The 13,900-nt window shown below is 47.9% G+C and overlaps 1 protein-coding gene across 1 annotated transcript; it reads right to left on the bottom strand.

The window, feature by feature from the left end:
- Positions 1 to 3,171: 3,171 nt before the first annotated feature.
- LOC124648347 (proline-rich receptor-like protein kinase PERK12) lies at positions 3,172 to 8,087 on the bottom strand. Its single transcript, XM_047188134.1, has 7 exons — positions 7,868 to 8,087; positions 4,753 to 5,274; positions 4,591 to 4,677; positions 4,438 to 4,508; positions 4,122 to 4,346; positions 3,870 to 4,031; positions 3,172 to 3,405 (listed from the first exon to the last, which is right to left on the bottom strand). The coding sequence occupies exons 1-7, from the start codon at positions 8,085 to 8,087 to the stop codon at positions 3,172 to 3,174; spliced, it is 1,521 nt and encodes a 506-aa protein (XP_047044090.1).
- Positions 8,088 to 13,900: the final 5,813 nt, after the last annotated feature.

The raw sequence follows: 13,900 nt of genomic DNA, 5'->3' as shown, positions 1-13,900 counted from the left end.
TGTCCTCAACTCCATCGTGTGATTGTCAAGCACAAGGTTTCATGTAATTAAATAACACAAATAGAAATAAAACAAGTAAAAACTAAACTAGATAAAATAACTAAGTAAAAAAGTAAAGATGTTGATTGTTTTTGATGTTTTGGATGCAAATAAGAAAAGTAAATATTTTTGTATTTTTGAATTAAAATAGTGCAGCAAATAGAAAGCAAGATAAAAAACAATATAAAGATGTTTCTTATGATTAAAAGTGGACCGGGGTTCATGGGTTCACTTGACTATTCTCTCTTAAAGTTGTGGTGGACAAATAACAATTCATCAATGAGATATGAAGGCGCAGATAATAGTATATGTAAGATCAGAATTAATATGGGTATCACGTCCTAACATAGATATGATGCAACATATCTCTCTTATACTCCACAAGAAAGAAACTTTCATCAATCTTGTATTAAGAATTAACAAAACATAGCAGTAAGTACTTTGACATGAAGTTCGAATATCAAATATACTACCTTGAACAAACAAGATCATCACTACTGTCACGTGACGAACATAGCACATGGATTCACTTTATCCCTAGTGAGGTAGCAAAATAAAGGCAAAGCCATAATAGATCTTGAATATATTGTCACTATCCAATCACTAAAACCATGCTACTCCATCTTAAACACACATCACCCACACACGCTCTTGCACATATGTTCGATCAGAATAAATACTTAAGAACGGGGTACATAATATGCATTTATCAATACATCTCATAATATAATATGATCAGATTTCATAAAACAATATCATAGAATAAGGATCCACCACATAGGTATTACGAATATGACCATAATCATGATGGGCAGCTCATATGGCACTAAGAACTATGAAGAACATGGGAGAAATAGATCAAGTTACTGCCACAAACCCGTAGTCCAGAGGTGGACTAATCCCTCTTGGTCATGGCGATGATGATGAAGATGTTGGAGAAAGAGATCCCTCCGGCGGTGATCCCGGCGGAGTTTCCCCCTCCAATCTTCTCCGCAACAGCCTCCATTTTCGTGTTTCTGTGTTTGTGCGGCGCTCTCCTCCCGAGAATTCTTCGAGGACATATATATAGTCGTTTTTAGGGCAAAATACGTTGGTGGGCGAAAGAATCAGGGAATCGGATGATCGGTGGCCGAAAGAGGTAGGGTGGCGCGCCCGACAAGGTAGGGCACGCCACCTGATCTCTTTCGGGCCTCATACCTCTCCAGGTGTGCTTCTAGGGCTCAGGGTGCTTCTCCCGATGAAAAAGTGACGCTCCAAAATTTCCAGGTCAATTTAACTCCTTATAGGTCTCTGAAAGTGAAAAATACGAAAAACGGGTTTTTCCTGTTCTGCAGAGTTATGAACTAAATAAAGGGAATCATTGGTAAATCCCCATAAATCAGTGTAAAACATGCTATTATCATCATATATGTTGCAAATATCTAGGAATTTAATATGATAAAGAACAAAGTTCGCGCTAGGCAGCTCCACTTGTCCTAGCCAAGTGGGAAGCCCATCTTCCACTTGTAGAACATTCTGGAGTATTCTAGAAAACTAAGGAACACTCTCGAACATTCCATAACCATCATGGAACCCTTCAAAAAATTCTCCGAAACTATTTCAGCCTTGCTAGAACTACTCTAGTATCTCTCCCAAACTATTTTGATCTCACTAGAACTATTAGGATGAATTTCTCTCATGATCCTAGCACATATAATACTCACCAAATCAATGATCCTTAAGCGTGTGACTCTTCAAGTTTGGTAATATGCCGACATGACTGGGACCTCCTTCCGACCAATAATCAATATCGGAATCTAGGCATCCATATTCATTCCTACACCTCTAGAAATAGAGACGAGACTAGGAACTACTTGATGTTTATGTTTCCACACTTGTTATGAGTTTTACTTTGAATCTCATATTCAGGAACCATAACAATTGTACCATATAAACACAAACATTAATACCAAACATGAAAATAAATAATAACATTTATTATTGTCTCTAGGGTACATTTCCTTCAGTTAAAACCCACTCGTTGCCAAGTATGTGTATTCCTCGCTACCGCTCTTCAGCTATCGTACTCATGATCTGAAACCATCCGGTAATGCAAATGGGAACACACAAACCAAAATTTGAACAGAAATGGAATATCTTGGTGATGGAACAAAATAGAATAAAAACACAAAGGGTGACCATAAGTCTGATATGTGGAAAGCAACGATACCAACACACGTCCAATGTTGTCCTCAAACCACCTTAGCACCGTCCATCTAATGTAAGTTATATAAAGAACATGTACACACATCACTTAGATCATGATGCAATATAACTTCAAAACCCCCACCTGAATTTGGAAACAAAGCCAACAACCTACCTCATTCGCACGAACACACGTCACTCGGCCCTAAACAATGATGGTACTATAACGAAGCCCCAAAATGTACAACATCACCTAAGAAAAGCGACGGATCAAACTAAATCACGGTAATACCAATGCGTAAATTCCATCCAAAAAAGATTAAGGAGAACCAAAACAGCCCCAAATCATCAAACCATAAAGACACAACACATTTCTAGGGGGCTTAGAGCATCTCCAGTCGCATCCCCCAAACTATGTCGGGCAAAATCGCCGAATTGTTCGTTTGGGGGACGCCGCGACGTGGTGCCGCTTTGGGGGGGGGGGGGGGCCTCCTGTTCCTAGCCGCGTCCTCCAAACGTGACCTCCAAACAAAAAGCAAGTGTAAAAGTCGTGCCCGGCGTCCCTGATAGAGCCTCTATACACAGGGGATGGGCTAGGGACGCCGGACAATATTTGGGGCACGTCCGGACCGAAGCAGCCTTTGGAGCGCGCGACTGGGAGAGGTTAAGTGTCGGGCGTGGGGACGTTTTGGGGGACGCGGCTGGAGATGCTCTTAGAGCTCATAAAGGATTTTGTGAAACAACATGACTAGGGTGCTGGTCTGCGGCTTCCACGGTTTCCTCCCAAACTGTTGTTGGGAATTTGGCAACAACTCATTGATCGAGATGCACATTCTTACATTTGTCACGTACTACAACTCTGCTAATAGTAAGCCATCTAAAACGGGAGGTGGTATGTGTACAAGAAAAGTTAAGCTACACGACATGCAAACACAGGTGAGTTGGTTGTCAGCTTGCAGGTCTCCGGTTCATGGGGCGTGAATCGGAGTTGGCGGCACCGTACTCCCTGGAGGGCTCGAACTCCCCTGTGAACTCCTCGGAGGCGAAGGCCGTGCGTCGGAGCTGCTCAAGGGCGGCATCCTGCTGGTTGTTGTTGAACACCTGGCTCTGCCCCACCTTCACCCCGTTGCTTAGGTCCGACATGCTCCCTTCGTCCACGTCCACATCCAGTGCCCTCATCACCTGCATGCCCAACCATAATTGATTCACTCACACCGTATAGGGTCGCATGATTTACAAAACGTAGGAATAGAAAAGACATATGGGTAGAATGCCATGACATTTTTTATCCTACATGAACAAATAACAATAATTTGTATTGTGCGTTGTTTGGTTGCGTTGCAGAAAAAGCATAACAAATTATTGTGAAAGGATTATGTGTTTTCCATAGTTGTCATAGAAACAAAGAAAAGAAAATCATGAGGTTAGACCTAATGAAAAAATTTCGAATAGAATTAGACCATAGGAAAATTCGTATGATTCAAATCCTATGAACCAAACGAGCTCTATAAGAAAAAATTCCTTAGAAACTGAAACATTCAAAATTGTTACTGTATGAAATCCCTTTAAACGAAAGTTCAAAGCTCACGCGAACTCGCTGTCAGATTATATTTCAGTTATAGATGGAAGGACTGAGAGACAGATACCTGCACCATGCGAGGGCGCTTGGGAGCCGAGTGGCGGACGCACGCGGCGGCGGCCTCCACCATCCTCACCATCTCGGCTTTGTTGTACACGCCCTGCAGCCGCGGATCGACCAGCTCGTCGTGGTCGCCCCTCTCGATGGCGTCCGCCAGGACCGGCCGAGCCTGCAGCGAGAGCAGAGCAGTTGTCACTTGTGTCAGTGACGACTGACGAATGACGAGGTGCTCTCGGTCCCAGATGCAAATTAAGCGTACCCATTCAACGAGGCTCTCTTCCCCGAGCGGGCGGTCCTGGTCGACGGGCTTCCGGCCGGTGATGAGCTCCAGCAGGACGACGCCGAAGGAGAAGACGTCGGACCGGTCCGTCAGCTTCCCGCTCGACGCGTACTCCGGCGCCAGGTACCCGAAAGTGCCCATGATCCGCGTCGACACGTGCGTGTGGGTGTCGTTGGACAGCTTCGCCAGCCCAAAATCCGCCACCTGCACTGCATATCATCCTTAATTATGAATCTGCAAGAGCCAAATTTAACATTTGTACTGAATTAGTAATTCTTATGCCGCTTCTTCATGCCTGTGCTTCGAACGAGTAATCGAGCAGGATGTTGGCCGACTTGATGTCCCTGTGGATGATCCGAGGGTGACCTTGAACACCAAGAACATCGTCAGAAAACCATACTGCTTGACATGTGCATATTCGTCAGAAACACTCAAGCAATGAACCTACAGTCTTCATGCAGATACGCCAACCCCTTGGCGGCGCCGATGGCGATCCTCAGCCTCGTCGGCCAATCCATCACCGGCACGCCGCGACCTGCGCACCACGATCAGAGCTCCAACCACAAGCCGCAACGCTAGAGTGAACCTCACGCGCTGAACGTACACATACCGTGCAGGTGGTGCTCGAGCGTGCCGTTGGGAACGAACTCGTAGATGAGCATCCGGTGGTGCTGCGCCACGCAGTAGCCGACGAGGGAGACGAGGTGGCGATGGTGCACGCGGCTGATGATCTCCACCTCCGCCTGGAACTCGCGCTCCCCCTGCCCGCTCCCGGCCTTGAGCTGCTTCACCGCCACGCACTTGCCGTCGGCGAGCCACCCCTTGTACACGCACCCAAACCCGCCCTCGCCGATCACGTTGTCGCGGGCGAAGTTGCTGGTGATGCTCGTCAGCTCCTCGTAGCTGAACGACGACTTGTTGGACCCCGGCGCCCCCTGCTGCTGCTGCTCCAGGCTGCCCGACCGGTAGTACCCTGCTCCCCTGAAGCTGTCCGTGGCGCCCGGCGGCCCCGGCGTCGCCAGAGGGCCGTAGGAGAACCCGCCCGATGCGCCCGGCGGCGGCGGCCCGTAGAACACCCCCGACGGGTGGTTGGAGCCTACAAGCTGACCCGAGTGCATGTAGTAGCTCCCGTCTGCATGTAACCAAATGTACAATGCATGATGTTGCTATTTACAAGTTCCAACAGAAAATCGTGCGTTAGCACCGAATTGACCGCTATATCTCCATATCCCTTGCTGTTTCCATCTACTCCGTCTCCCGGCCATTCTTCAACCCTTTTCCAAGTAGTACTACTCCATAGCTTGTGACCAATGCACAGAAGTCTGAGGTCACCTCTTTTCACTCAAGAAACTAAAGAAAACATGAGCAAACCAATGGTCTACAACTTACCATCTAAAACTAATCAATTCTAACTTTGTCCAGCAAGAAACAAAAAAATAATTAGAGCACGTCTAGATCTCAGGTGACTCAGTCACGTGACGTCATCAAGTCACAGTTACAACCTTGTTGCAACTCATGTGTAACTCAAAGTCCACCACGAATCATGAAGCAAATTCAACGGTTTGGATATTTTTTCTCACTTGTAACCCACTTGCAACTAGGATAATCTTAGTTGCAACGTATTTGCACTTAGGAAGAATCTCAGTTGCAACCCACCTGCAACTAGGAAAATCTTAGTTGCAACCCATTGCAATTAGGGAAATGTCAGTTGCAACCTACTTGTAACTATCATGCCAGCACAAATCACGAGGTAAATCTAATGGCTAAGGGAGGTGACCGAGACATAATAAAAATCAGGTGCCATATTTCTAGAAAATCCGAAATAAGTAATACTCCCGCCGTTTTACAATAACTGACATCCTCAACAATTCCCTATTTTTCGAGACTCACAAACTAGGCTTCTCTTTTGAGTTTTGTCCACACCTGACACCTGCCTACTAGGGTGCTCGAGTTTTAAAATGTTGCCTATAGTCAAATAAAAAGGACATAAATGGTCACTTAGTTCTGAATTTTTTTTGCAAGTTCCTATTCAATAGGATTCCAGATATCCCAGTGGTACCTTTTCACCTTCCTTAAAAGTTAGGATATGAAACCACTAACGGGTTAGGACAAATATCTCCTAGTCTTTGCTTAGGCAATGATTTGTGAATCCCAAGCATATGCACTCTTTAAATTTGAACAAGTTAAAATTTAATTTTTGGAATCTCAAAAGCAATTTTTCATGTAAATACATTAGTATATATAATTGCTAAAAACTAGCGTCTAAAATGATTTGAACTTGTAGCCTTGTAGGCACTCTTCTGTTTAGTGACGGTTCAGTTTCTTTGTGTTAAGTTTCAGTCACTTAATTTTTGTTATTTTATTCGCTCATGTGAAATTTAGTTCTTATATGAAGTTTGTGACACTTTTATGTAGTTTTAGTCATTTTTTGTATTGTTATTTTTCTAGTTTTTTCTTTATTAGAGTTGCACTTTTGTGTAGTGACACTTTTATTCGTGCAATTATACTTTCACTTTTTCTTTTTTTCTTTTTATTTATTTATTTGCTTGTTTGTTTGTATGTTGCAGTTGCACCTTATTTTTGTTGCAGTTGCACTTCATTTGTATGATTACTTTTTAAGTTGTGTAATTACTACATCACAAATACGCCTATGCATGTAAAAAGTTTTGTCAAGAGTAAACTGATTCACAGTCTACAATGAAAAGATAAGCACGATTGAGGGGAGACATCCGTGTTTCTAGTTTTGTTATTTGAGAGAATAGCCACTATACCACTAGTGAAAACCAAGAGTTCCAAAATACCACTCAAAAAACTGAGTTTGCCAAAATACCATTACATTCTAGCTTTTCATGCCAAAATACCACTATGCACTAACTTGAGACTAACATCCCAGCAAAAGACTTGTATGCCCAGACCACTTTACACGCCACAACTCTATATCATTTAATCAACTTTTAAACAAAGATTTCAGCATCTTTTTTTACAAGATTTCAGCAGTTTGGGGACTTGAACAACATCAGTTCGGCAAGGCACAAATGGAAGGAGCTCTATGCATCAACGGACGACCAGGGTAAGGCGCGAGAGCTGTAGAGATTGAATCGGGTGGCCGTATGCGTCACGGACGAGCAGAAATCCGGCGCGGCGGCACATTGCATCTGGGGACATCAGGGTCGGGGACAGACGCGGTGGCGGAAAAAGGATGGCCGACGGAGAACGCAAGGGCTGAATCGAGAGAATCAATGAGATGGTGAGGAGGAGCCAAAGCCGGCAACACAGGCTTCTTGTTGTGAAGATGAAGGGGATGGGGGCAATTTGGGTATACCTAAAAAACTGACAACTATTTTACAAGTTGACTAACGGAACCTCTTTCACATTTGACGGGAGTGGTATTTGGGCATGATAAACTTAAACGACGGTGCTATTTTGGCAAACTCAGTTTTTTGAGTGGTATTTTGGAACTCTTGGCTTTCACTAGTGGTATTGTGGCTATTCTCTCTTGTTATTTTGCACACGCCAGAAATGCAAACTTATGCATGAAACTTAACAGCTGCACATAATAGTCAGTAACCTACATGCATGTAAACATTTGTTTTTGGTGAAAGCATGTAAACATTCTTTAGAATATTTGGAAGCAAGAAAGTGCACATGCTCAAGCTCAACACGACAATCTTGTGCAAATGCCGGGCAAATATTTTGGAACCACGAGTATACGGAGGTGATGTTACCTGTGTGATAGACCAGCCCATCCTTCTTCCTCTTCCTTGTCACGACGAAGAAAATGGCTATCATGACAAACAACAAACCAGCGACGGCAGCGCCGGCAATGGCCGCGGCTACTTGGCCATTCACAGCTTGCGACGAGTGGACCTGGGAAGACGAAGAAGATGTGCTCCCGTCGCCACCACCACCACCGGTGGATGTGCTGCCCGACGAACCAGGCTGCATGGCGCCACTTTGTGCTCCCGGTAGGTGAGCGGACATCACACCGACGGCGCCAGGCGGAGCGATGGCGACAAGCGCCGGCGGTGCCCCGGGATGGCTGGATGACACGACCGGGATGAAGACCACCGAATGGTTCGCTGGCGGTGGCGGAGGAGAAGCAGAGGCAGAAGGAGATGGCTGGCCGCCACTAGGAGGTGGAGAACCTGACTGGCCATCATTATTACTACTCCATTGCGGCGGCGGCGACGGTGGCGGTGCAGACGAGCGAGACGGAGATGGAGGGCTCCCAGTGGAGGATGAAGACGGAGGGGGCTCTGTCTCTTCCGACTGTTGGGGAGGCGGCGACCGGGTTGGTGGCGGCGGCGACGGATCGTCGGAATCACCATTGTCCCCGGAGGAGGATTCGTCGGACGGCGGCGCTGGCGACGGTGAAGAGTCGGAATTGCCGCCGTCCCGAGAAGACCTGGAGGGGGACGACGACGGTGACGGCGATGATTTGGACGGTGGAGATGAGCCGGAGGAGCGGGAACCTTTTGAACTGGAGGAAGAGGAATCTTGCGAATCTGAGGATGACGAATCTGGAGACGGTGGTGATGGACTAGACGAATCGTCATTCCCTTCTGAAGAAGAGCTGGATGATCTTGATGAGCCTTTCGGTGGAGGCGCGTTGGAATCATCGGACTGACCATCGCTTACATCATCTGATGAACTCGGGGACGGGGCTTGACTCGACATGCTTTCTCTACCAGATCGACGTGATCTCTTCTGTGATCAAAATTTGTTTGGAATGCTTCTCTGGTAAAAATCATCAAGCACCTATTCCGTGTTAAGCTCGTTTCCGCCTCTGTCTCCTCTGCGCGTTGGGATGAACTGCAATCCCCAGACTTGCTTCTCCCCATTCTCTGTTAGGACAGCTCTTCGCCAACCATCTTCCAGCAACATATAGCTTCAATGATCTCAATGTGTCAGCAGATTCACCTTGCAACCAGGGAGACAGCAGGACAGAGAGGTTGGTGCCGGAGGAATGGAAGAACGACAACAGAACCAAGAAAATTGGTCAAGAGGAGCGAAACGGGAGAATACTTGTGAGTGGCCAAGAATAGGGTCGTGGCCAGGAGAAACAAAAGCAACAAACAAGACCCAACCTAACAAAGGATTTTGGTGCTATATTTGGACATTGCAATTCTGGGACACACATGAAATGAAATGCAAACGAGATTGCAAGAAAGTAGGAGCCGTATGATGTACCCATTGAGAGGTGGTGAACTTTGTCCTAGTTACTGCTATTTTTGTTTGAGGTTATGACAATGACAAACTCGTGAGGTAAAATTAAGCTCTGTCGCCACTTTTATTAAAGCTGACGGCGGTTGACGGCGACAATAATTTTGGCTTCCCAATACCAGCTGTGTCAACGACAGGGCTGACTTGCTTGTCTGTTTTTGGTTGTGACAGAGGAGAGTTTCCTATCTGCTATTTAGGGATTCCGATATACTACGTATTATGGAAGAATAACGATAGAGGAATGGAGACAAGTGGAGGAAAGGATTCAAAAAAAGACTCAGTAGTTAGAAAGGAAAATACTTGTCCACCGGTGGACGATTTGGTATTAATCAACTCCGTGATCACAAGTATGGTGTTATATATGTTAACCGTCTTCCTGTTACCAAGAGGTGTTTTATAGAGGCTAGACCACTATCATTCTCGCTTCTACTGTCAAAGTGATCAACAACAAACAACTGTTTAGCAAAATGGAGCATCTTACGTCATCCAAAGGACCAAGGTGGATTGGGGATCCATGACTTGGAGGCTAAAAACATTACTTTAATTATAAATGGTTACTCAAACTTCATATTGAGGATGGTATGTGGCCAGAGTTTACGCAGAATAAATTATTTGGTTCTAAAGTTATATCTCAAGTATAACGGAAACCAGGAGACTCGAACTTATGAGATTGTCTAACGAAAGTGAACCAGTCTTCCTTAGGTTTAGGACCTTCTCAACTAGAGAGGGTTCACAAGTGCATTTTTGAGGGGATATATGGTTGGGAGACACACCTTTGTGTTCTCAATATCCTGGTGTTCATAATATAGTTAGACATATTTTTCTTTTAAAATGGTTGATTCATGTATTGACTTTAAATGATCCGTGAGTTGCAATAAATTATAATAAGGTGACTTGTGGACTATTTTAATAAAAAATAAACATCATATCTATATTTTTGATGCGGTGGTTGGGGTTTTATTCTCCATATAAAAAAGTTAAAGATAAATTTGTCACAATCAAGGAGGTCTTGGGGTCTCCCCCCCCCCCCAATCTCTTGTTTAGACGTAGCTTAATTGGAAATCGTTTAACAATTTGTAATGTTTTGCTAGAGCATCTACAAGAAGTGATCGTGACAGCTGGTCACAATATTTTCAACAGTAGGGTTAAGTCTATTCTATGTACCACTACTAGGAAAAAAGCGGCGCACCGGTTTTTGCTACCCGTGGCGTACGTGGGTGCGCCACGCCTTACGGGTAGCCATGCCACACTATTTGGTGCGCCATGGGTATTGCAGATAGCCGCGGCGCACCGGGAGATGCACACCACGGGTAAGAAAATCGGTGCATCATGGTTATACTTTTGAAATTTCAAATTTTCCCCATTTTTGTGATTTTTGTTTTGCTCCATGGACCGTCCCTGTCGACTGGTGCGAGCGTGAAGGTGGAGGTCAAGGTCGCCGGGGGCAGAGCGCTTTGAGGCGGAGGTGGCGTCAGGGCCGGCCGCGTGGAGGTCGAGGTTGCCGGAGCAAGCCGCGTCGAGGCGGAGGTGTAGGTTATAGTCGCCGGGACATGGCAGTAGAGACGGAGAGAGGAGTAGCCCGAGACCAGCGAAGAAGGAGGCCGCAATGGAGCCCTAGATCGGTGGCCAAGGATGTCTAGGAAGTTTTGGTGAGAGAGGGAGATAGAGGGAGGAAGAAAGGAAGAAGAGTGGTCGGGTTAGGAGGATTAGGGATGGTAGGATAAGGATGTGGGGATACGGGATATGGTGGAGGTAGGTGGTGGTGGTGGTGTGTGTGTGTGTGGGGGGGGGGGGCGGGTTTATGTTTTTTTTTATTTTTGAGTGTAAATTTGGTAGGGCAGTTCAATATTCAGGTTACGTCAACTTTGTATACAAACATGTTTGGTAATTGGCTACGAGAAACCATATCCTGGCGGGAGCGGCAGTGTTAGTCATTATGGCTCTGAAGGAATGATATTTCTTTCGATCCAAATTAATTTACAACATTTTATCTAGATAGATAGAAAAAATTCTTCTACTTTGCCGGTTATTTACTCGCGCATACATTGGATACACACCTGGAGCCATTTGCAGCGACCAAATCAGAAAGAACTCTTCATGTCAGATCCGCATGTTCTCAAGTGCAGTGTAGAAAGATAAAGAGGGAGAGAGATTGGCGGAATATGTTGGATGTATTATTGAGCCTCATGGGCGAGTATATAAAGACGTACAGGGATCATCTTGGAGTGCAAGACAAGACACGAGATCTATCTCTATACTAGATTACCTAAACCGTACGTATACTCTAACACTCCCCCGCAGTCGTAGCGGGAGCATCGTGAACAACATGAACGACGTTGACGGTCAGACTGGAGATAAACCGAAGTGAACCCCAGAAGGCTGACACTCCCCCGCAGTCGTAGCGGGAGCGTCGTGGACGGTGTTGTGTCGCAGATGCTTCGACTGTAGAAGGAGCTGGTGAGGCGCAGGCGAGGTGGTAGCCCTTTGTGCCGATGTCGAGGTAGCCGAGAGTGTGGGTGCTGCAACCTTGGTCGAGGGAGCCGCGCTAGGGATTGCCGTGGTCGATGTCGTGGCCGGGTGCTGGTGTCGATGTAGCCACAGGCGAGGTGGTGTGTGAGGAGAGTGACGGAGACGCGCCGAGGCAGTTGTGGAGATGCGAGTCTCGACGACGGGTGTCGGAGTAGAGAAGAAGGTGACGTAGTCAGGGAAGAGGCGAGGACGCTGGCGGCAAAGCTGTAGTGTACGAAGACGTAGAAGGCGGCTAACCCAGCGGTGACCTGGGGTGATCATGCTGGACGCCTAGACAGGCGTTGCGGTGATCGGCGAGCCCAACGCGACCTGGAGTGGTTGGCGAGCCCAGCGGCGACCTGAGGTGGAGGCGCGGCGGCGGTACACGAAGTAGGCGAGGAAGACCCGACGGCGTAACGAACACCATGCGCGGACGGAGGCGACCCGCGCCGAAGGGGCGGCGCTGTGGTGGCCTCGGACGTCGATGCGCAGGGGACGGCGAAGGTGACCGCGTGCGGCGACGCCACGGCCTGAGGGGCCGGCGTAGCTGCAGGGCGCGAGTCGGTGCAGCGGTGGGATGCCACCAGCGATGTACGCGCCTCAGAAGGTGCGTCAATGGCTAGCAGCGTGGACCAAAGGCGGCGGCGCTGCGACCCGAAGGGGCGACGCAGCGGCAACCCGATGCTCAATCGGTGGTATGCGCGTGCTCGGGGACGTGCTTGGAGGAGACGTGTGCGGGGTCGGTTGATCAGACCGACGGCGGCGCTACATGTGCCATGGCGTGGACTACGCGCCGCAGATCGGAGTCGTTGGCGACGTTTTCGTTGATGTCCTGGGCGATGACGGCAAAGACGAACCGGCGATGGAGACCGTGCAGGCGAAGGCGGCCGGCTGCGACGCAAACGGCGTCCCATGTGCATCGCGTGCAGCCGTGCCCCACGGTAGATGGAGGCGGTGCCATGCCCGGTCAACCAGCTCTACGACCGGCCCGGTCGGCCCTGGTCCCGGTTGGACCGGCTGCTGGACCGGACCAGCCGGCCATAGTCCCGGTCAAACCGGATGCTGGGCCGGACCAGCCGAGGCGGAGACGACGCGGGCGAGCCGGCGTAGGGCGATGTCCAGGGGCTCCGCTCATCCGCCCGGTCAGACCGGCTGCTGGACCGGACCAGTCGGCCACAGTCCCGGTCAAACCGGCTGCTGGGCCGGACCGGCCGAGGCGGGGACGACGTGGGCGAGCCGGCCGTGGCAGCCTACCAAGGCAGGCGCTACAGCCAGCCAGTGAGTCGACCGCGGTGGCCGGCTTAGGGCGGATGATGGAGGAGAGCCAGTGCAGAGTCGACGTCGAGGTTGGAGTAGAGGCGCGTGATGACGGCGGCGATGGGCGACTCAATCCGATCTATGATCGGTAAAACCAAAAAGAAAAACGCTGATCGAGCGACCGGCGGAGCAAAAAGAAAACCAATCTACAGAGTGGAAAAAAAAGAGTCGAGAGCAGCGGATCAATAGATCGGCGAACGAACCCTCATACGGGTTGCGCGGCCCCCGGAGTAGGCCATGGAGATTGACCTCCCCGGGGGCGGCGCGGGCGGAAGCGCGTGCGGCGGCTAGGTCAAGATCGACGCCGCTCTAATACCATGTAGAAAGATAGAGAGGGAGAGAGATTGGCGGAATATGTTGAATGTATTATTGAGCCTCATGGACGAGTATATAAAGGCGTACAGGGATCACCTTGGAGTGCAAGACAAGACACGAGATCTATCTCTATCCTAGATTACCTAAACCGTACGTATACTCTAAGGCTGACCATAGTGCTAGTATCTTAGGTAGTATCATACATCTTAGGTCCACAAAAATGCTGATGTGGCATCTAACTAACGAGGAGAGATAAGAATAGAGTAACATAGGTGGATACTGTATCATAGCGCACCTTATGAGAAAAGCTAATGCTAAATAGATCTTGTACACACATTTTGTATTGGGATTCTACAAAACAATAAATTTAGAAGATTATGATACTACTCTATAAT

The sequence above is a fragment of the Lolium rigidum genome, chromosome 1 (assembly GCF_022539505.1).
Source record: "Lolium rigidum isolate FL_2022 chromosome 1, APGP_CSIRO_Lrig_0.1, whole genome shotgun sequence".
Classification (NCBI taxonomy): domain Eukaryota; kingdom Viridiplantae; phylum Streptophyta; class Magnoliopsida; order Poales; family Poaceae; genus Lolium; species Lolium rigidum.
The sequence above is the reverse complement of the archived record's forward strand: the minus strand, read 5'-3'. Positions and strand labels throughout refer to the sequence as shown.